General features: G+C 43.8%; 1 protein-coding gene across 1 annotated transcript in view; it reads right to left on the bottom strand.

Moving 5' to 3' along the window:
* Positions 1–22849, bottom strand: part of GRXCR1 (glutaredoxin and cysteine rich domain containing 1) — a 112879-nt gene that overhangs the window by 36598 nt on the left and 53432 nt on the right. Inside the window, exon 2 of the mRNA XM_041723946.1 lies at positions 12166–12408. Coding sequence (XP_041579880.1) covers positions 12166–12408 — 243 coding nt within the window. The remainder of the gene's footprint in view (positions 1–12165; positions 12409–22849) is intronic.

Below are 22849 nucleotides of genomic sequence, written 5' to 3'. Positions count from 1 at the left end.
AACAAACTAGATGTTTATAGAAAAATAGATCCTAAGGGCTAGAAACTCTCAGAGAAAATACATGCAGTTTAATTTTATTTTTTCCATTCAAAATATAAAGGAATGGTGTAAGTGTTTGATTTAGGGTTAGGCCCCCAAAATGTATTTATTACATTTAAGTTTTTGAATACTCGATTTAAAATTGTTCCGATATTTTTTTTTCTTTTCCTAAAAGGAAATCTGGATTTGAAACTTTGTCTATTATCCATGTATTTAACACACTTAACTTTAATTGAGCTAATTTATCCTACTATATATTCAGTCTATTTTCTTATATTGTGAGAGCCCTCTGGTGGTTGAGAGAACACTAAATCTCTATGCTCATGAGAAGAGGAATAGTTCATTACCAACCAAAGTTTTTCTTTACTGAGATACTGGTTTCAAATTCAATTAGAAATGAATGCTCATTAAAATTTCTATTAGCTTTCACCGACTCAAAGAATAGTATATTTTTTTTGCATTTTCTAAGATTAAAAAAAAAGATCTTAAATGCTTACATTATGTCTTTAAATCCAAATAAGAAAACACTGATTATGCACAAATATATTTTCTTTTCAATCAGATTGGAGATAGTTTTCAATTTACATCTAAATTGAGATACAGGCAAATTGGCTCTTGGAGCCCTTTATTAGGTGGCGTACTCTATGTCCTCTTTTAACATGTGACCAAGTCACAAACAGACACAGCTTTTTTATACTTCCACAGAGCCTAGGTCCATTGCACCAAATTTAAGACTCGGGTTTTGATATATTATGCAAGTCACTAAACAACAAACTTACCAGACACTTTATAAGTATCTTGACATACAGAGAATTAATTACAGGAGGCAAAACTAGAAGGAGTGAAGTCTTGATCATGTGGGACAATTCATTGAAATTTGTGAAATGACAAAGCCCTGATATATATAAATATATATAATATATATGTATATGTGTAAAGCTTTTCTTTGGGCCTATAATTTTAGAATACCCAATGCCTGCATGCTCTCTTTTCAACTGACTCTAAGTTTTGGGGGTGAAACTTGAATAGGGCATAAACAGGTATCAACGTACTTACTGCTATATGACTCTTCATGTCACTGATTTAAGTGTGGCACCAAAAATATGAGGTGAAAACATTGTACTCATAGTACTTCTGCATTTCCTCTGCAAGAACAGGGTGAGAGCCAAACAAATCAGCAGAGCTGAAGGCAAAGATTTGGTCAATGGACCAAGTATATCACAAGATGTTAGTGGTGATGCTACAGGATTACTGTAGGAATAAGATGATGGTGTGTGACTGTGGAAATTTGAAGAGGGATGGTGCTTTGACTTGGTCCCACACAGCTATGCTTTGAATGTCAGCTGTTACACTAATTTCATGAGCACATGCAGTGTTAAAGCATGATTAACTGACTATGGCAAATCAAGAGTGTACAATCCTCCAACATGAAAATGTCAGTGAGCACACCTGACTCCAGCAAAAAGCCAGGATCGATGATGTCACAGGTCTCTACTTTGGTAGTTTGTTGCAGTAATTACCACCAACGTGTCCATGCCTCATTGCACACCACTCTACTATGTGACATTGGTGGTCCTCCAATCAAGAGGTGGAATCTGTTTTCTCCATCTTGAATCTGGGCCTGACCCTCTGATCTGCTCTAGTCACCAGGACAAAAATAACCATCTCACTTAAGCAGAGGTTTTAAGTGTGTGTGAGCTTCAGGGATTACCCTCTTTCACTTCTAGGAACCCTTTAGCCACCTTGTAGCAAGTTCCAGCTAGGTAACCAAAGAGAAAGAAATCTGAGGAACCAATTGCCATATAAGTGGGACCATCCTAGAGCACTCAGCTCTAGACAAGCCACAAGTAGACCACAAAGAGCAGCCCGGCCCAGCCAACATCACAATCCATACGATAATTATTTTTTTAAGCCACCAACTTTTGGAGTGGTTTGTTATGTAGCAAAAGCTAATAACTGATACAGCTTCTTCCATCATAGAGACCAAACTTTGACTGTGGTTTGTTCCAGTCCATGACCACATTTCTCTGAAGATGGAATTTTGAGTCACTTGATAAATTCTTTGCTTCCTGATTTAAGGAATGATACAGCACCAGACTGAACTGCTCGTAGAAAGAAAATAACAGGGCAGCCCAGGTGGCTCAGCAGTTTAGCACTGTCTTCAGCCCAGGGTGTGATCCTGGAGACCCGGGATCAAGTCCCGTGTCAGGCTCCCTGCATGGAGCCTGCTTCTCCCTCTATCTGTGTCTTTGCCTCTCTCTCTTTCTCTCTCTCCCCCCCTCTCTCTCTGTGTCTCTCATGAATAAATAAATAAATAATCTAAAAAAAAAAAAAGAGAGAGAGAATGACAGTCATCAAAAATAATGGGCTATATTTCCTCATTGTCTTAATTATTGCCTTCTAACCACATATCCATGGGAAAGGGATCTTGATACCTAACAAAATGGACCTAGATACCAAGGGCACAAGGAGTTTATCTTGAGAAATAGTTTGCACAGAAGTTACCTAAGTATTTTAGTTAGCCTCAGGCTCAACATGATCAGTTGTATGGCACAGACGCTTAAAGTAAATGTAAGCTCCATTAATAGACCCATAGAGATAATGTTCACAGAGATAATCATCTAAAAGACTGGCTCTAGTTTTGGGACCTGCACTTAAAGACTAGACTGTGTCCTAAGGAGAATAATTAAGATGTGGACGTTCAGAGAACCGGGAGATAAGAGTAAGAGTTAAAGGAACCATGGAGAAAATCTGCCAACATTTTTGTACACAAAATTATAGTTATGGAAGAGGGAACACTTTGAATTTGCATCGTTCTAGGTAGAAGAACCCAGGCCAACAAGTGAAGGAAGTTACAGGCAGAACTTTCTACTACTTACAGGGGTACTACAACAAAATCGGTTGCCTTGAACCATAGTGAGGTTGTTGTCACAGGATGTGTTCAAATGTTGCTCATCTGCCCTGGGATGTGGTAGAAAGAATTCCTGCACTGAGAGTAACACTAGACAAGCTGACATCTAAGGTTCCCTCTAGATCTAAGAGTCTATGCTTCTGTATGACACTTCTGTGGGCATCTATCTACATAACGTAAGTCTTCTGCAGCCTCCTCTTGATCATTGCCCCACCAGTCTCCTGACTTGGTCTTGATCTGAGAGGATATGAGAGAAGAGAGATGACTGGAGAGTGTAAGAAATTGATTCCTTCACCCCTCTGCCTCTTACTTGGGCACACATGTTTAAATGGACTAGCTTTGCTCTAATAACAAAGAAAAAAATCAGATGTCGCTTTGGGGCATTTTCACACAACAAAATGCTTTCTGAGTTGAATAAAGGTAAAATTGGATTCACTATTAAAAAGAGAGAAAAAAATCAGTGTCATATTGTAAGGAAATAATTAAGTTGTAGAGTTTCGTATATGTAACTCTTATGTTTCATCTTATGAGAAAATAGGTATGTTGCTAATAATTTTCAAACCTCATATATTATAAACTCTCTAATATGTTGTAGATAGCATTGTTAGCAAAAATATTAATAACTTGTCTAACTTTAAAATGAACAAATATAATGCTATTTAAGTAATTATGTTTAATATTCATGGAAAAGTGACATGAATGGAGATGGAATATCTCTAATAGCCCACATATTGGCTCATAAAACCGAGCGGCATTTGGCCTTAATATCTGCATCACATTAAGACCACTACCACTATCCAGAAGCTCAGATGCCGTGCAGCATCTTGTCCCCATGAATCAGATCATTTGGACATTGATGTGTGAAGACGGACTCAGAATTATACTCCACCTTTCCTTCTCTTGTGATTTATTGATCCAGCCCTATGTTAATTCTTTTCATTCTACCTATTTCCACCTATCCACCCTAAGTATAAGCTTTCTCTAAAGCTTTTCCCTTAACAATATTAGCATAGGGTTACTTAGAGTACACCATGTCACAGGTACCATGAGTCTTTATGCTCATTTAATACTCAAAATACCTCATGTTGTAGGTATTTTATTATTTTCATCTCAAAGAGATTAAATAACTTGACCAACATTCATTTTCATTCATATGGGGAATATAAGAAATAGTGAAAGGGATTATAGGGGAAAGGAGGGAAAATGAGTGGGAAAAATCAGAGAGGGAGACAACATGAGAGACTCCTAACTCTGGGAAATGAACAAGGGGTGGTCGAAAGGGAGGTGGGCAGGGGGTGGGGGTGACTGGGTGACGGGCACTGAAGGAAGCATTTGATGGGATGAGCACTGGGTGTTATGCTAAATGTTGGCAAATTGAACTTCAATAAAATATATATATTAAAAATTAATATATATATATTAATATATTTTTTTTAAAAAAAGAAAAAGAACCTACTCTTGTATCCAGATGTCTGCTTCCTCTGTACTTTGCCACTCCTATTTTCCAGGAGGAACTCCCAAATGTAAAAATTAAGATCTCTTAGGATACAATGTAAATCTTGGCAAGAGACTAGATATGAATAAGAGAAAGATGGTAGAGTAAAAGGAAACTAAAAAAAAAAAAAAAAAAAGGAAACTGATATTATAAATCTCAGTGACTGGGGAAATTGTGAAGTCACTAATCAAAACCAGAGAATTGAATTAAGTAACTAATAATGAGGAATCATTCTGTGTTGTTGTTGTTGTTTTTTAATGTTGAGGTAAAATATCTGCAAAAAAAATTTTTAAAAAACCCTACAACATTGGAGCTAAAAATAGATTTGCAGCCTGAAAAAAAGAGAACGATAATAATGGATGTGATAAAGAGGGAGAAGGAGATGTCAAGGGGCCTCTGTTTGGTGAAATTAGAAAGCATCGTAGCAGAGGATCCCTGGGTGGCTCAGCAGTTTAAGACTTGCCTTTGGCCCAGGGCGTGATCCTGGGGTCCTGGGATCAAATTCCATATCAGGCTCCCTGCATGGAGCCTGCTTCTCTCTCTCTCTTTCTCTCTCCCCTCTCTCTCTCTCTCTCTCTCTCTCTCTCTGTCTCTCTCTCTCTCAAATAAATAAATAAAAATTTTTAAAAAAGAAAGCATTGTAGCAGTTGGTTATGTGGATTCCAATAGAAAACCAACAAGATAATAATAAGAATATTAGAAAATGGGCCTAGATAATGCTGATGATACCAATAATACAACTTTATTGGAAACTTCTTTGCTGTGACTGAGATTTTTCTTCAATAATACCCTTGGTTGTATTGGAGTAAAAGAGCAAAAATAGATGAAGGGGGTTGCATAGGACTGGGAATGGACAAATGTAGAAGCTTAACAGAGCTAGTCCAGCAGGTGATAACAGACTAGGTATTATAATATTCCTGAATAAAGTAATGTAGGGAAACAAGTGAAATCAAAATTGTGACTGTAACTGAGAGATGTGGAAAAAGGGAAAGGATAATCATTACCATTGATGGCAGAGCAAGTTTAATGCGGTGATGAGGGGATAGACTGAAGGGCAGAAAATCATGGCCACAGCAGGACATTTCTAAGTTCAAGATCTCGAATGTGGAGCAGTTTCAAGTGCTGAAGTAATTCAGGATGTGAATATGCTGGTAAAGAGTGAAACTGAAAGGTATAGAGATGAGGGTTAGGAACTTCTCAGCCTTGAGTTTAAAGGGCCCAAGCTCTAGAGTCAGACACACCATATTCGAATCCTGGCTATGCCACTTGTGATCTGAAGGTATTTATAAAGCTTCTCAACTTCCCTAAGCCTTACTTTTCTTTAGGTACAAAATTTGGGGTGGGAGAGATGAGAGTAGTACTATTCACAGCACTATTTTACAATGTGAAAGAGAAAAAGCAGTCAAAAAGCTTGGCAAAGTATATCATTCAAGTTAGCTTTTACCATTATTGTCGTTGTTGCTAATAAAAATGACTCTCAGATATTCAGAAAAGAAGGACAAAGAAGCAATCACACAAGAAAATATTGCTTAATTTAAGTTCCAAGAACCTGACTTAACGCTTTAATTTCAGACTTCTCCATCCCTGTGCTTTCTGAAGTAGAGTGAACAGACCAGAAACAAATCCTTCATGAATTTGAAGAAGGAGGTTGAAGATTAAACATTTACTGTGTCTATAATAAATAAGATCCATGACAATAGGGGTAGATTCAAGTGTTCAAGAGATTCTCATTCCTTCTAGACCTCTAATGAAATTGCTAATGACCAAAATGGCCACAAATGGATAAAGATGACTTCCAAAAGAGAGAGAGAGAGAGAGAAAATAAAGATTTAAATTCATTGATTCCATAATTAAACACTACAATATCAAAATGAGCTATGATTGTACTTACTTGTGATGAAGTGGGTCACATTACTAAATAAAATCTTCAAAAACAACCAAGAAGTGGAGTATACTCCAGAAGACACAATCTCCAAAGTACTCCTTTTAATGAAAAGTTAGTCACCTAGGGATAAATTCTCAGAAAGCCCCGATACTGTAAAGAAGATTGTATACATGGATAATTAGAAGGTCTATAACTTTTATCAGATTTTCAAAGAAGAATATGACTCCAACATTTAAAAACCACTTCTTGGGGCACCTGAGTGGCTTGGTGAGTTAAGTGTCTGACTTGGGCTCAGGTCATGATGCCAGGGTCCTGTGATCAAGCCCCATGTCAGGCTCCCTGCTCAGTAGGGAGTCTGCTTTTCCCTCTCTATCTGTGTGCTCTCTCCCTCTCTCAAATACATAAATAAAATCTTAAAAAAAAACACTTCTCATATGTATATGGTAAATATTTTCAAGAGGTTCAAAATGGAATGTTTTCAAAAGCTAACAAAACATTTAACTTTACATTGATTACATTGATGATTTATAACACTAGTTATTATCTCATATCGTAACACATTCCCATAAAGAAACCAAATTTGCCAAAGATTCCCTACGAGTCCTCCTACCACCTTTGTAACTCTCATTAATAGAGTAAATGCTAGGAATTTGTCTAGTTCAAGGAAAGAATTAGTGTGAAACACAAAGCATAGAGGAGTTTATTCTAGGCAACTACTCAAAAAGAAGTTTTGTTTTTTTTTTTTTTAAGATTTCATTTATTTATTTGAGAGAGAGAGAGCCCAACAGTAAGCAAGAGAGAGAGCATGAGTGGAGGGAGGGGCAGAGGAAGATGGAGAGGCAGTCTTGATACCCATGATTACTCTTTTCTTCTTAAAAAAAAAAAAAAAAAAACTAATGTTTTTTTCTTCAACATATCAGTGTGTCCCTCTGGAAGATCACAATTCCCGCCTACTTTGCAGCAAAAGGTGAACCATAAAATGCAAATGGAAGTTCGATGGGATTTCTGGAAGAGCTCTTTAGAAGGGAGCTCTGTTAGACAGAATGCACTTCTCTTTCCTCTTTTCCTGCTCATATTCTTTTTGCCTGGAATGCAGGTATGATGTCAAGAGTTTCAACAACCACCTTGAACCTTTGGGACACCTCAAAGATAGAAAATATGTGCTAAGAATAATAGCAATACTAAAAAACAGAAAAAGGCCCAAGGTGAAACCATGAATTTATGCCCCATATGGAGCATCTTCCTATACAGTTTTTATGTGAGAGAAAAAGGAAAATAAAACTCCCAATTTTTAAGGCTTCAGAGTTTGTTGTTGTTTTTTGCTTAGGGATTATTTTATGTGTAGAAAGAATCACTGCCATTCAGGAAAGAATGTAATTCACAACTACCATAGACAACCAGCCTGAAAATCCCACTTTGCTTTGTTATATTGTCTAAAAGTGGACCAAATGCTGATTCATTTTGATAAACAATGACTTTCAGTGGGGTTGTTTGCATGATATTGGACATTAGGCAACAATGAACTATGATCTCTGAGGGGCAGGATATAAATGAGGTGAAGGGGAAATCCAAACACCCTGGTTTGAGGAAATAAACCTAAAAACCTAGAAGACTAAGGTGGCTAGAGTTTATAGGATAAAGTACTAGAAAGTAAAGAGTTTCATGGAGAACTCTTAGAGATGTGCAGAGAGCCCAGCTTGTATCCTGCAGCTTGTATCCCTGCTGATCAGCAGATCAACACATGCATGTAAGGAAACTACTGGCGGCCAGCAAAAGAACCTGAGAAGATTAAAAGGGACAGTACCTATGGATAGGGCTGTACCTAGGTCGGCTTCCTGTGCTGTAGAGGCTAGAAAGCTACAGACCACAATTCCCATTTTGCCTCCTTGTTTTCACGTGTGACGGATTCAGTGATCACAGATACATTCACCCAAGACTTTTCTTAGGAACAGAATCACGTAGAAGAAGGGACAGAGAACAAGTCATCAGTTTTGCCATAGAGGCTCAGAGACAGCATTTCTAGAGCCAGCCGCTTCCTGATTGCGGCAGGGGCTTCCGGGATGGCCCATTTCTGCAGAAAGTTTTGCAAGTCGTCCCTAAAAACATGCTCAGAGTCTATATTTCTAGGGTATAAACTACCTGGGCTCAATCACAATTCTTTCATTCTTAAACTGGGGGGGGGAATCAACAATTTCAAAGGATACAGAATTCTCAAGCAGTCACAGCTCAGCCTCAGCTAGTTTAAAACATCTGTCTGGGGATCCCTGGGTGGCTCAGTGTTTGGGTGCCTGCCTTCAACCCAGGGTGTGATCCTGGGGTCCCGGGATCGAGTCCCACGTCGGGCTCCCTGCATAGAGCCTGCTTCTCCCTCTGCCTATGTTTCTGCTTCTCTCTGTGTGTCTCTCATGAATAAATAAATAAAATCTTAAAAAAAAAATCTGTCTGGATCCGCATCCCTTCTATTTCTCTCCATCACCAGAGTCCCCACACTGATTCATTCTATGTGTTTTGTTGTTGTTGTTGTTTCTGTTTTTTTGTTTTTGTTTTTTTTTGTTTTTTAGCTCAGTTCCAATGTGGGTTTTATGGGTTTATGGGTTTCTATCTACTGTGAATTTTTATGGTTGGTCCAGAATCAAGACAGTACTTCTAACCTATTTCCTACCAGAATTTCTAAGATAACTTCTGTCCAAACTGTTGGAACGCAATCTTTTTGTGTAAAGATCCACTGATGCCAAAGCCATGGGACAACTGCTCTGAGCCAGCATCAGGTTGAACTTGCTTCCCCACCCACCAACCCTCTGAGACCCCAACTCCCTCCTCCTCCCTCCCTCCCCCCATGGAACAGTGCAGTGGAGACTTGTTTTCTAAAGTAATCTCTTTCCCTTGAGTGTTTCAGCGCCTCCATCTTTACATAGAAGTTTGGCTGGGAATGAAAAAAGAGTTCAGTGTTCTTGTTGATCCTTCTGTTCTTGCCCATTGAACTCTGTTGTCTTGCCCTCAGTGAAGATAACTGAATTCCTTTGGTACCATCTGTCCTTGAGGCTGGCAGCAATGATGGCAGGAAATAAGCAAGCTGCAAAATGGTCTCGTGCTTTCCCCATTCCGTGTCACTGCCTCCGGAGGCCCGTTTCCGTCTCTATCTACCTCGTTCTCTGGCCCTCTCTAGCTCTTGCTCTCTCCCTCCTTAAAAAAAAAAAAAAAAAAAAAAAAGTTGTATCACACCAGGTGATGTGCACATCTTGATTTTTCTCACTCATCTGAATTTAAACTAAATCAAATGGTTTCATGGGAGTGTTTAAAACACCACAGATGTTAAGGAAATTACCAACATCACCAGCTTCTGTTCCTTCCTAAAAATTATGCTTCAACATGTGCCAAAACCCAGCAGAGGGCATCCTTCCATTTCAGATGAATGGATACTGCAGGGGAAAGGCTCTGCGATTCCAGCCATGTATTCTAACCCTTTACAACTCTACATGGGGATGTAAAGAAAAGCACTTCTGTACTAGGGGGTGGAATTGTTGTAGACATCGTTGTCAGGAGTGTTTATCTCCATTTCACATTATAGATTTAGAAGCAATTCTCCTTTTACAAGGAAAAAAAAAAGAGAAAAAGAAAAATCTCCATCTCTGGTCTCTTTCCCAGATTTGAGGCATTAGCTTCAAATTGCAGAAGCCACACGGTAGCACCTGTGTGGTCCTTCCTTCTCTAGGCCACCGTGTGCTAAAAAAGTAATCACGGAGACAAGGAGAATGAATCCGCACCCCACCTCCCTGTCTGTGGCGCTCTCCCTCTATCCATCAGACAGGAAGAAAAATATCACTACTGCCTGTTAGACTGTCTTGAAGCACAAAGAGGGGAAGCCGTGTATCAGCTAAGGCCCAACCACATTACCCCCGCGTCACCCACTACATTTGGTTGGGCAGTTTCACAGAGATTAGAATCCCACGATGGGAACTATCTTACATCATCAGAAGAATTCTTCCGGAGTTCAAAGGCAAATGAGCACAGCCCTTATCAGTGATTTGTCCCTGGTGCGGGTGAGTTTATCAGATCCTTTCCTGGTGGAAGAAATGTCCCAGGGAGAGAAGGAAAGAATGTGAGAGGACAACACAGCATCACTCATGGACCCGAACGTCTCTGAGCGCTCTACGCCCAACCATGTCTCAGATTTTAAGACCCTATCAGCAGCGTATCTGAGATCCCTTTCTCTGAGGTGATGACAAAGAGTGGAGATCCGGGGGTGGGACAGAACCAGCTTTGAATCCTGGGCCCAACACTTGACAGCTAACGCGACCTGGAGCAAAGTGATTCATGTTGTCTTTGGCGAAACAAGGAGAACAGTTGTTACTGTTCATTAAAGACCCACTTTGTTCCCGGCCCAGGAATGGAGCGCTTCTCTGCATGGTATGTGTGGTGAAGTCCTCCCAATCAGCCTGTGGAAGTAGCGCTATTATCGCGCTCCTTTCGCAAACGAGAGAACCAAGGCACAGAGTGATTTATGAGTTTGCCCAGGATCCCACACAAGTATCAGAGTGGGAATGAGGAACAAGGCTGCCTTGCCTCCTGCCCGGTGGAGCAGAGAGCTGCTCCCTAAGGCCGTCCTGGGGACTCGAGGACATGAGGGTGTAAAGCGGAGCGTGCAGCACAGTGACGTTATTGCTACTATCATCATGAGTCTATCGTCATCACCACCACCACTGTTGCAGTTTTCTGGGACCTGGGGGTACCTGCTGATATATAATAAAAGAGGCTCGAAGCTGCACATCAAAATCCATCGGCTTCAGAACGTAGTCTGTGTCCAGCTCAAGCTCAAGGCGAGGCTGCAGAAGGCATCGCTAGTGGTCCTGGCTTCTGTGCCTCTATCTCTCCCTCCGATGATAGGCTGCCTCTGACAGCCATGGCTCCACTCAGGAGAGCAGAACAGTCACCCTCTAACACAACGGGAGCACGTCCTGCTCTGGATCATTTTCTGGCCTCCCCCAAAAGCTGCAAGTCAAGACCAAATGCAAAACAAAGCCAAGATCCAAATACCCATCCGCCATTTGAGAGGCAGCTCTCTGTTCTCTGATAAGTGACCTGGGGGAGCCGGCCTTGCCCCCTCGAACACCGGCGTCCCTGGGCTCCGTGTGCTCACCCTTCCTCTCGTGCGTCCTCCAGGGCCCTCTTCTCGGGCTTTGTAGCCACTGAGTGTGTTGGGAGATCAATGGGGTTTCATTCTGCCAACAGTATTATTCAAAGAGAAATGAGGCAGTCCTGTTTCCTCGCTGCTCTGGGAGCTTCCCCTGCTTACCACAGGCCTGGATTTGGGCCTCACGCTGCCAAATTACAAAAATCTAGAATAATTTTAAACAACAAGCAGCTAAAATTCTGGCTCCGGGCCCCATTTCTTATTGATTTTGCCTTGGGACCACCATCTTGGTTTCCTTAGGTAGGAAGCTGAGTGTTGGATGAGTGATGGGGCGTAAGAGAATTCACAAATGCGTATCTTATAAATATTCCATTTTGCTCGTGTGCACTAAAAAATAGTTTTTATTTCACACATCAAGCTTCATAACGTGAAGCTCAAGTCAACTGAACATGTGAAAAATGTCTTCCTATTAAAAAAGGCAATTTCATGCTGATTTTATCTCACCATGCTTCTGTGGGGATGAACACTGTTAGCAACACATCATTTGGGCTAGAATAAGTGCTTCCATCTCTTTGCTTTGAACTCCAAAAAATAGCAAATGTCCTGGGAATTATATTGCAAGTGGCCTCATCATAGGCTTATAGATTTCTAACAGCACTGGTCGGGTTCAATAAAAAGGAGATTTTCCTTAGTAGAGTACTTACCCCAAGGTAATGGCCATCGATGAACACAACGGGGAGGGAAGGGGCTTCCGAGACACGCCTGCACCGCTCATCTAACTCTTTTCCATAGTCACCATTCAGAGCTATGTTTTTCTCCTCAAATTTTACTCGATGGTTCTGGAAGATCTTTCTAACCAGTTCGCATCTTTCGAAGGTTGTCCGTACCACACGAAGGCAAGTGGTATAAATCACCACACGGTCAAATTCTAGGTCAGCTGATGGTTGCTGAAGGAAGAAGATTGTAGTGTAAACATTTGCATTTGCTTTCTTACGTCTTATCATCTGAGAGACAATTAACATTTTAGTAAAGTGTCTTCTACATTAGAGGCATACAATAAAAGTTAGAGCCGTATTTGTCAATTCTAAGACATGTTTTATGTCAGAAAAATCTGTCCTTGAGAAGGGGATAACAGTCAACGTGATTTAAATGACATAATTTACTTGACAGTGTTTTTTCTGTTCTCAGTGGCATATCAAATAATGGCATATCTGGGGGCTCCTGGAGGGCTCAGTGGTTGAGCATCTGCCCTGGGCCCAGGGTGTGACCCTGGGGTCTTGGGATTGAGTCCTGCATTGGGCTCCCTGCAGGGAGCCTGCTTCTCTCTCTGCCTGTCTGTGTGTCTCTCATGAATAAATAAATAAAATCTAAAAAATAATAATGATAATAATAATGACGTATCTTAAAATCAATGACGTCTCACGAGGCATACCATACCAATCGGAGCGGCTGGATTATCTTTCCCATGTTTTGTACACATTGTTCCATTACTAAATAGGCCTCATAAACCCAAGTAAAATATGTGACACAACAGTCACAGTTTGCATTTAACCATTTGAAAATCCTTCTCCTCGTCCGCGGGCCACAATTGCCCGGGAATAACACGACGTGTATCAGAGGACTGTTGTGAGGCCTCGGCAGCACAGCAGACATGCACGCAGCCTGTGGAGTGACCGGGCTCCAACCTTCCATGAGGAGGCTCCGCAAAGACTGAATGACTCGGGGGGATGCAGAGACACCAGTGGGCCGGAGCCAGGCGTGGAAAGGAAGCAAGGAAACAGGCTCCCTGCACCAGAGGCAAGCACCTCTCTAAAGCAAGGAGAGGTCTCCTTGGGTGTGAGTCTTGCTCTCTCCAGGTCCTGCTACGTCGGAAGTCAGCGGCCACACTCCTGGGACAACCTGCCCATCAGGGAAGCTCCTCGTCTTCCCCATCACACTCTTCCTTGAAGGAGACCGAGTGGAATACAAGATGGCATGAGGCCAAGGGACACAGGAGTTTCTCTGGGGCTACGGTTGTTGCCACACAACCACACGACTTACAAACCCCTTTGAAGTCAAAACGTTGACTGGAAACCACCCCCGAGAGAGAAATACTAGACTCGGAAGGTAGGATACTAAGCTCTACTGCTCTGTATTCAAAGAAATCAGCCCATCAGATGCAGAGCTACAGAGAGTCCTAAAAGCCCTAAGTCATAAAGGTGGCAGCGCGATCATCTCCCTCTCACTAAGAAAAAGCTCATTTTTCTTTTTCCTGATGATCAAATATATTCCTCCCGTCAATAGGGTTCAGAGGCTGAGCTGAAAACCCAGCGACCTGGAGGGGCCAAACAGGTGCCATAAATGTAGGGCCAGGCCAGGAGTAAAGAGATACCGGTGAGGGGTAGGGAGTCCTCTGAAAGCGAAAAATGTCACTGAGCTTCAGGCCGGCAGGCGTGTTTCTCGGCATTGACGGACGCAATTATTTCATTTTTTTATTTTACTTTTCAAAGACGTGATTATTCTAAATATAAGCTTGAAATTGGATGTTTATGGGAAATTTCCTTTTCTAAATGGCCGCACCTCATTAAAAATGTGTTGAGACCACGCGGGCCGATATGTTTGCAGGACAAGTTTGGCCAAGACCCTGCTACCGAACGCTGGGAGGGAGCCTCAGGGCCACCTGGACGGTGCCGCTGGCCGTCTGCGTGTGTCAGGGAAGCCAGTGAACTCGTAAGCCTCAGTTTTGTCATCTGGAAAATGCAACCCCCCCCCCCCAATGGATTTGCTGAGGAGACTGAGTAACGGAGGTGGCGCCCACGGCTAGCGTCAGTCTCGCCTTGCGTGCTGCCCTCAGATCCCACTTGGCACGGGGGGAGCTTTTCAGATTAAAAACACAAACAAACAAACAAACAAAATCGGTGGAAATAATGTTTTAAAATATTTGCTAAGACATCAACGTCCCCCAGGACCAGAGGTGGAAAGCCTAAGGCCCGTTAGCCAACCCCTACGGATCCTCTCCGCGCACGCAACAAATGCCAGGAATCCCTCTGCGCTGTGTCTCTGAACCATGTAAAAATAAGAGTAAAAATGATAGTGGGCGGCTCTCAGGTAGCCGTGGTGGGTGCCGTTTAATGCAAAGAGTAACAAAACTATCCCTTTCCCGCCCCTTAAGGCTGAGCGTGGCCTGGAAGGAGTGGATCTCCAAGAGTGTCTGATACTAGAAGGACACTGAGAAGTTTTTTGGTTGTTTTGGTTTTAACCTGGGGAGTTTTCAAAAATCCCCCAACCCCAAGCCACGTCTGTAACAATTAAGCCAGAATCACCACGGGTGAAATCTCAGAATTGTGACTATTTTTTTTTTTTTTTAAGTTCCTGAAGGGATTCCAATCTACAGCCAAGCCCCAGCGCTACTTAGGTATGGGTTGGAAATGCAGAATGACAGGCTTCGCCCTAGAGCGACTGAATCAGAATCTGCATTTTTAACAAGTTCTCCGGGGACTTTGGAAGCACGTCACATTGTAAGGTGCCCCCGTGCAATCCCGTTGACAGCTTGACGTGACAGAGAAACCGGGATTGTGTCCCTTTAAAATAACTGCCAGTCATTCATTCAGTTACTAGAATCATCTATGTTTGCTAACCCTGGCGCCAGGCCCCAGATACACAAGGGCGAGCAAGCAGTATCATTCCCTCACAACCTGAAGCCCATAGTTAAAAAAAAAAAAAAAAAATCACATAAAAAAAACTAGATTCACAAGCAGTTAAGAGCTGGAAAGAAAGTGCACAAGTCGTTACGGGAGGCTCTTGGAGTGTGTTCCTTTTCTTGTTTCAGAGGTCGAGAAAGTGTTTTCTGGTATTTCCGATATGTCACGAAGAAAGGGTTGGGGAAATTAATTAGGTAAGAGACTGTGGGGAGAAGTATTACAGGTAAGTGCACACATCTCGAGATGGAGGAAGATGGCACGTTTGATACTCTGATTGAGGGTCTTTTGCTAAAACACAGAGAAAGGAATCCCTGGGTGGCTCAGCGGTGTAGCGCCTGCCTTTGGCCCAGGGCGTGATCCTGGGGTCCCGAAATCGAGTCCCACGTCGGGCTCCCTGCATGGAGCCTGCTTCTCCCTCTGCCTGTGTCTCTGCCTCTCTCTCTCTCTCTCTCTCTGTGTCTATCATGAATAAATAAATAAAATCTTTTACAAAATAAATAAATAACACAGAGAAAGAGAACTAGGGTAGCACTAAACGAATCTGGACCGGTGCGCGGGGGAGATGCCACGCTGTACGCTGCATCTGGATAACCACTTTAAGGAGCTTTAACTTCAGCGCAATGGGAAATTCCTGAAGGTTTTTAAGGAAGAAGGGTAGAATTTAATTTTTTTAAAAAGTAAGTGAAGTAGGACCAGTGCGGATAGTTGCATAGGATGTGCACTGCACCAGCCTCAGGAGTGTCATTATCAGCATGGTCTAAACGAGTGACTCCCTCAGGGCTGCCAAGCCGGGGAGCTGAGCAATCCGACCCAGGCCTATTCCCAGCCCTGGGGGCCTGAGAACTAAGGTTGAACACTGATAGAATCAGGGTGGAAAATCTGATTATCTATCAGAGTGAGCTATTTTGTGAACTGTTCTAAAAAAAGAAGACCTTATTGAACGACCTCTTGGTATGACTTAGAAGTAGACCTGCCTAGAGGTAGCAGGCTGAAGGAGGCCTCAAGGTCTTTCCCAGTTTGGTAATACGAATTTAGATGATATTCTTTGGGGGAAAAAAAAAATCCTTTTCTCCATGCGTTTCATTTCCTTTCCCTCGACAGATCTGTTCAAAGCATCCGGCCAGAAATCTAAAAATAGCCCCTTGGTGTTTCGCGGTCCTTCTGATCCCCGCCGGGGTTACCATGGGGCTGGCAAGGTGTGGGGCTGGTGACCTGGTGGGCAGCCCTTGGGGTCATGGGGCGTGGGTTTGCACGAGCCCCCCGATGCTAAGGGGGGGCCTCCCCGCCTCTCCGGGCCCCGAAGGCTGAGCCCACTGCCAGCAAGGACCCAGAGACCGGAGCAGCCTGAACAACTTGCAGCCCGCATCTGTCCTGCAGGGGCTGCGGACAGGTGCTGACCCCCGGTCATCGGGGGCCCAGGTGGGCTGGCCTGCTGCAGCTCACCCCATGGACATGGGTTCAGGCCGAGGAGGGGGGCCGCTCTGTGTGTGGGGGGCTGGCAGGGAGCACACAGCACCTGCCTGCAGGGGCAGGGAGCACATGGAGGTCCTGGGGCTGCGGCCTGCAGGGGCAGAGGGGGTGGGGAGCACATGGAGGTCCTGGGGCTGCGGCCTGCAGGGGAAGGGGGGGCGGGGAGCACATGGAGGTCCTGGGGCTGCGACCTTCAGGGGAAGGGGGGGCGGGAGCACACAGCTCAAGGCTGTGGCCTGCAGGGGACCTCTCCCCTGGGCCCCGGCCTGCCAGGTCGCGCTAGTGGGAGACACCTGCTGGAAGAGGGGCCTCCAGGCACCCCCAGGAATTCAGGCCTTAAACAGAAATAAAACACAAAATAAAAAAGTGACTTTGTAGGTCGGCCACCGCAGTGCCGGCGCCTTTCCCTTCCCGTCACCTCCACTCTGCCCCACACGGCGTCCTGCTTCACTTGCACATCGAGAAACCAGGCTCAGCAGGCGTGTGTCCTAAACACGGTGACCCAGGTCGGAGCACGGGCTCCGCGCTGTGCCTGCTGCACCGGCCCCCGGGGAGCCTGTGGCCCAAACACCGAGGCCTGCAGGTTTGTGACTCGGAGGTTTGCGTCTTTACTCAACCAGGCCCCCACGTGCCGTTTAGACTCCCGGAGGAGATCCCTTTGAGAGGGGAAGGGCGCAGAGATCTTTCCTCCTCTAGCTGGAACCCGAGAGGTGCAGCCGTCAGCCCCGAGCCGCACGGCCGTCGAAGGTACCTGGGAGCAGAGGCCTGGTCAGGGCCGGGCTCGGGCCGCGGAGCTGGGCGGTGGGGCCTTGCGAAGGGCACGCGGTTTGACATCCCTGTGTCCCTGTCCCCATCCCTCTTCTAAGACACAGACTCTAAAAATAAGTGTCCTACCTAGTAGCCATTGCCTGACGCCTGCGCACATATGTAGCTCCTGGGGCTTTACATGCGCGACGTTTGTTTCTCGTGACATGAGGTTTATAACTTACATTTTTCAGGTAAAGAAACTAAAGCTTGGAAGGAACTGGAGGTGCCCTAACACCTCAGAGGAAAGGGAGCGGAACCAGAATTTTCACCCGGGCCTGCCTCCTAAGTCACTGCCGTGGGAAGACACCAGGTAACCCTCTTAAATCCACCACGGGTGGGCCACGCGGTTCCAGAGCGGAGTGGGGGGTGGACCACGGGGTCACAGGGTCGGCCTGAAAATTCCATTACTCATCCCTCCGCTTCCATCCATCCATCCTACCGCGGGTTCCACGTCCCTCCCCCCAAATGAGCCCCATCTCCATAGCCAGCTCTTTCCTCGGACTACCTCGTACCGCTAGACGCTGCACTGTGTTTGGCTGTTGGTTTATTGCCTATAAAAATATGACCCCAACAAAAGTGGGAACTTCGTTTTGCTCATTAGGACCAAGCACCTAAAACATGACCCGGCACATAGCAGATGCTCAGTAAATACCTCCTGGCCTCTTTCCCACACATTGAATAAGAACTTGGTTTGAATCTTCCACCTAATAACCGGATAATCTTGGACTGGTCATTTAATCTCTTTAAATTTCAGTTTTCTGACCTGTAATATAGGGACGCTATGCCTCCTGCATGAAGGTTAGTGGGGAGACTCTGATTTCATGAATACAACCCTACCTGGCCGGAAGCCCGTTGCAGAGTGAACACTCGCTACATGGCGCCTGTTGATTATCGGTATCAGCATTACCATAAAACGCTGCTGACACCCACCAGCAGCAGCACTACGCCCCGTCCTTAGGGACAACTGTGGGACCCAGACGACCCCTCAGTGACCTGAGCCTTCTTGAGCACAGCTCCCTTCCGCCACATTCTTCCTCTGTGTAGCCGCATAATGACATACAGTATACCCTAGAGGCACGCTGTCCTCGATCTGCCCTGGAGCTAGGACTGTGACCCACGACTATCCTCAGACTTCCCCCAGTGGTCCCCCCTCCTGCCCCCCAGTACTCCCAGCCTGCAGCTACAAAAGCAGGTTTTTATGGGATGTGGGCTTGTGGAGATCTACTCTCGCAGCAGCCCAAGACTTCTGTCCGCAGACCCCTTAAAAAACCTTTTCTTATCAAGCTGGACTGATGAGGCTTTTTCTCCAGTCTCATGCCTCCTATGGCTATACACGGACCTATACACGGACTGCCAAGTCCAAATCTACACAAGCCATCAACCTCGTAAGCTCCGATGGCCAAGTTAAACCTCATAATTACACAGCGACCAAACAATAAGTCTCTTCGATGACTTCAATCACCATTTACACTTGTTTGGATGTGCCATCCATTCTAAGAGTGGAAACAACAAAGTGGAGCACATAGCTCAGATGCCATACAATCTCTCCTTTTCTGACTTCCAGCACTCCGCGGGGGGCATGAAAAGAAATGTGTGAGCACAGTCGTTGCGCGCAAGGATTTCTGGAGGAAGTGTTTTCTGGGATTTTAATACTCTAAGATCATGTAAATAAATGGAATTTCCGGTGCTACCGTAGGGATTATCTATTTGTCCAAATCAATTACTGAGTTGGCCCAGACATTAATTGAAAAGTCAATGAACCTGATGAATTCTCCATACCACACAAACAAACAACAGAGATTTTTTCCAAAAAGTTAAACGGAAGCAATGTTGATTTTACAGCCCATCTGAGTTAATGAAAATGAAGGCGCCCCACGCCCCCACCGTGGAGACCTCAGAAAAAAAGGCCATAGCTCTTCCGATGTAGCCCTCATCACGCACAGGGAGATTTCCCTTGAAAATCTGGACTTTTGTCTGTTCTTGAAACAACAGAATCTGACAACACTGGTTCTGTTGCATTTCTGGGCAAAAAGAGTGACTGAAGCTTGGTGGCAGCTACCGCCCCCCTTTGGGACACATCTCTCTTGAAGCCACACCTAATAACCATTCCCTCCCATCTCAACAATTTCTTGCATTAAGATTGCTGCATTTCCCCTTTCGACCTGAGTCTGTGTTGCTGCATCTAGTCTCATGAGTCTGTACACACACCTTAAATTGAGGGAAACTGAGGCTCACGGTTTACTTACTTGAGTCAGCTTTTGGGGGAAGCCACAGGTAAAGAAGCAACATGTAAAGAAAACTCATCTGGAGCCCATGCTTGGGGCAGCCGTAGGAACTTGGGGAAACCAGTTTACTTTTCTGGAACTAGGTTTTCTCTTCTCTAAGATGGGAATGACTGTAACGCGGCTCACAAAGGAGTTGTAGGGTCACGTGTAAAATACTGCTGGAGACACACTGTAAATTATGATACTTTCAGAACAGCAGCGCTCATCACTGCCTGGTCAGCAGCTGGGAGAAGAGGGAGTGGCCTCTAACAAACAAAAGCGTCTCCCCCAATAGGAATATTTTGGTTTCTATACACAGCGCCGCAAATAGGATTCATCGGCATTTGCGATTCCTCTCAACTCGGAGGATAACACTAACGTCAAGGCGAATGTCCGGATCATCATCACAGTCGGGAGCATCCATTCCCACCGTGATGTGCCTACAACAGTGAAAAGCCAGGCAGCAAGTGGATTAGGAACATCCTGCAAAAGGAGACATTGAAGAAACATACCTTCTCCCTTATCCGATGAAAAATTAAGGTTGCGAAACCAGAAGAAAAGGAATTAAAATGTTGAACAAGAAGATCAGAGTTATAACTGGTTCCATAGTCCTGCCCTGACCGTTTTCCTCACTCCTTTCACCTTCTTACATCACAAAATCCCGGAGCTCTTTCTTAAAAGACACAGGTGCCCTTTCCCTTCCGTTCTCCCAAATATATACGAATCATGGATAAAAACTAACCGATATAAGATTAAGCTCTTCCTCAATTCTCTCCATCGAAGAAATTGCCTGAATAATCAGCTAGTGATGTCAACTTCTTTTAGTGGGTTTCAATGTGATAAGAATCTACTTTAGAGGTTGAAATACCTGCAACTTTCGCAGCCTGATGGTTTCATATATACAAGTGTGACGAAAAGACGTGATCCTGGCCTCTGTGGAATTCCCAGAATAGACTGAGAACCACGTGCAACAAAGGCAGTGAAAACTCAGAAGTACCGAAAATGGGATCCAGCTTCAGGCAAATCCTTACTCCTGACTCTTGCTCTGGTTTCCGGGTTTAACTCTTAAGTCCGCGTGACGAGTCTGGTTGTCACGATTCCAACCTCACCTACACATGCTCTTCTCCGGATTCCAACAGTGCATGCAGGAGAGAGACTGCTGGAGAGCACTTACCGCAAGCTCAGAAGTTGCCGGGTGAAGCTGATATCTGTATTTTATGAGCACCGAGTCCCTCAATTCTATAAGGAACATAGGCCCTCTATTATCCCAACTCTTCGGGGGAGGAAACTGAGACACAGAGAAGTATGCGACAAGCCCAAAGTCAGACAACTAGCAAACGATGGTGCCAGGATTTGATCTGAGTGACTCCTAGAACTCAAATCTTTATATGATCCTATTGGTCATGCACTGACTCTATCTAGATGTGTCTATACCCCATCTCACCTGGTAGAAAACAAGAAATTAGAGGGACAGATACAGAACCTATGATTCCTAAAGTTTCATGTGTAGATAGATAGAGAGATAGATAGATGATAGATTTAGATCCATCATGTACTAGTTCCCTAGGGAATTAGGGAATTGAATGTAATTTAATTTAATTAATTAATTAATCAAAATTATTAAATTAATAATTTGGTATTAGCAAATACCAAACTCCTTGAAACAGTAAACCTGCATTGCCTTGCTATTCTGAAAGTCAGAAGCACCAAATGGGACAGGGAATAAATCACAGTGTCGGCAGTGATTATGCTCCCCACTAAGGCTCTAGAGGAAACCCCTTAGCTTCTCTTTCCCAGCTTCTAGGGGTCACCTGCATTCCTTAGATCTTGGTGCCTTCCTCCATCCATTGCCACATCTCCTCCCTCTGACTCTCATCTTTGGGCCTCTCTCTTATAAAGACCATGTGATGGCATTGGGCCCGTCCAATAATCCAGGATAATCTTCCCATCTCAAGATCTCTAACTTAATCACATCCTCAAAGCCCTTTTTTCTGTAAGGTAACTTACAGTTTCCGGGAATTGAGACAGAAACCCCTCTGGCGGGGCTAGGGGCAGATTCCATGACTTCGCCCGCAATAGACAGACAGATACTAAGGTACCAGATCATAGCTATAGGAATAAAAGGACTTCAAGTTACACAATCCTAATAAGGAAACTGGGGATCATCTAGTCCAACTTGAACAAAGGTGTGGCAATGTCAAGAATAGACCCAAGCCTCCAGTTATTGAGCTACTTCTTCCTCATTGTGCCTGTCAGCTTGCTTTATAAACGCAAAATAAGGCAATTCCAGTAACGTAGGCGTGAAACACATCGTTCTTCTAAGACCTTCAACTCAATTACTTGTGAGTAGAACTTTCTCCAAGTTGCCACCAGAGAAATAGAAAGAGTATTTAAAAAGAAGCAAGTACATTAAAATAATAATAATAATAATAATAATAATAATAATAATAATAGATTTGCCTGACGTTTATTCCTTTATCGACCCAGGGTGTTTTATGTGTCTTTTCTACTTCTTACCTAGAAATACGCTTCACTTCCTCCAAACAAGCCTTAGAAGCTCTTCTGAGAGCCAGACACTAGGCATGACCAAATGCGGGAGGTACTTTGTGTTACATGAAAAGGAAAACACAAATGAAAACGTTCGAAATTTCTGCGTGAAGCCAGAGGCTCAATTTGTCTGTGTTCTCCACAAAAGCATCGAGCTAATTTTTCAGTTCAGCTTCAAAGAGAATAAACAAATAACCGTAAGATTTCAAAGGCCAGAACATGTTGCCTTTCCATTTCTTCTCAAATTTCCCCAAATTAGTGCAAAATTTTTTTTTCATAAAAGCGACTAAACTGCAAGGCACATGAAGTCCGCAGAAGCAGACGTGAAGAATAATGCTCAAAGCCTTACAAGCCCTGGGTTTTTTTCCAGTATATGCCATACTGTCTGGGATGACCAGAGTAATTTTGTAAAGGAAGTTCACTTGATGTTGATTGCATATTCAAATAAAGAAATGCGTCTTAAATAAGACGAAATCCCAGTATTATCAGAAGGAAGAAAATAACCTCTGGAAATGTTCTTCAACAGACACTGCTTGCTTTGACACCAGAGCTCCTAACTGGAGCTGATTATTGAATTTTGGAGATTCCGTTATCAGGGGAAAAGCAATATGAACAAATCA

This window comes from Vulpes lagopus, chromosome 12 (assembly GCF_018345385.1).
Source record: "Vulpes lagopus strain Blue_001 chromosome 12, ASM1834538v1, whole genome shotgun sequence".
NCBI lineage: Eukaryota > Metazoa > Chordata > Mammalia > Carnivora > Canidae > Vulpes > Vulpes lagopus.
Note: the sequence above shows the minus strand (reverse complement) of the source record. Positions and strands in the feature narration are given on the sequence as shown.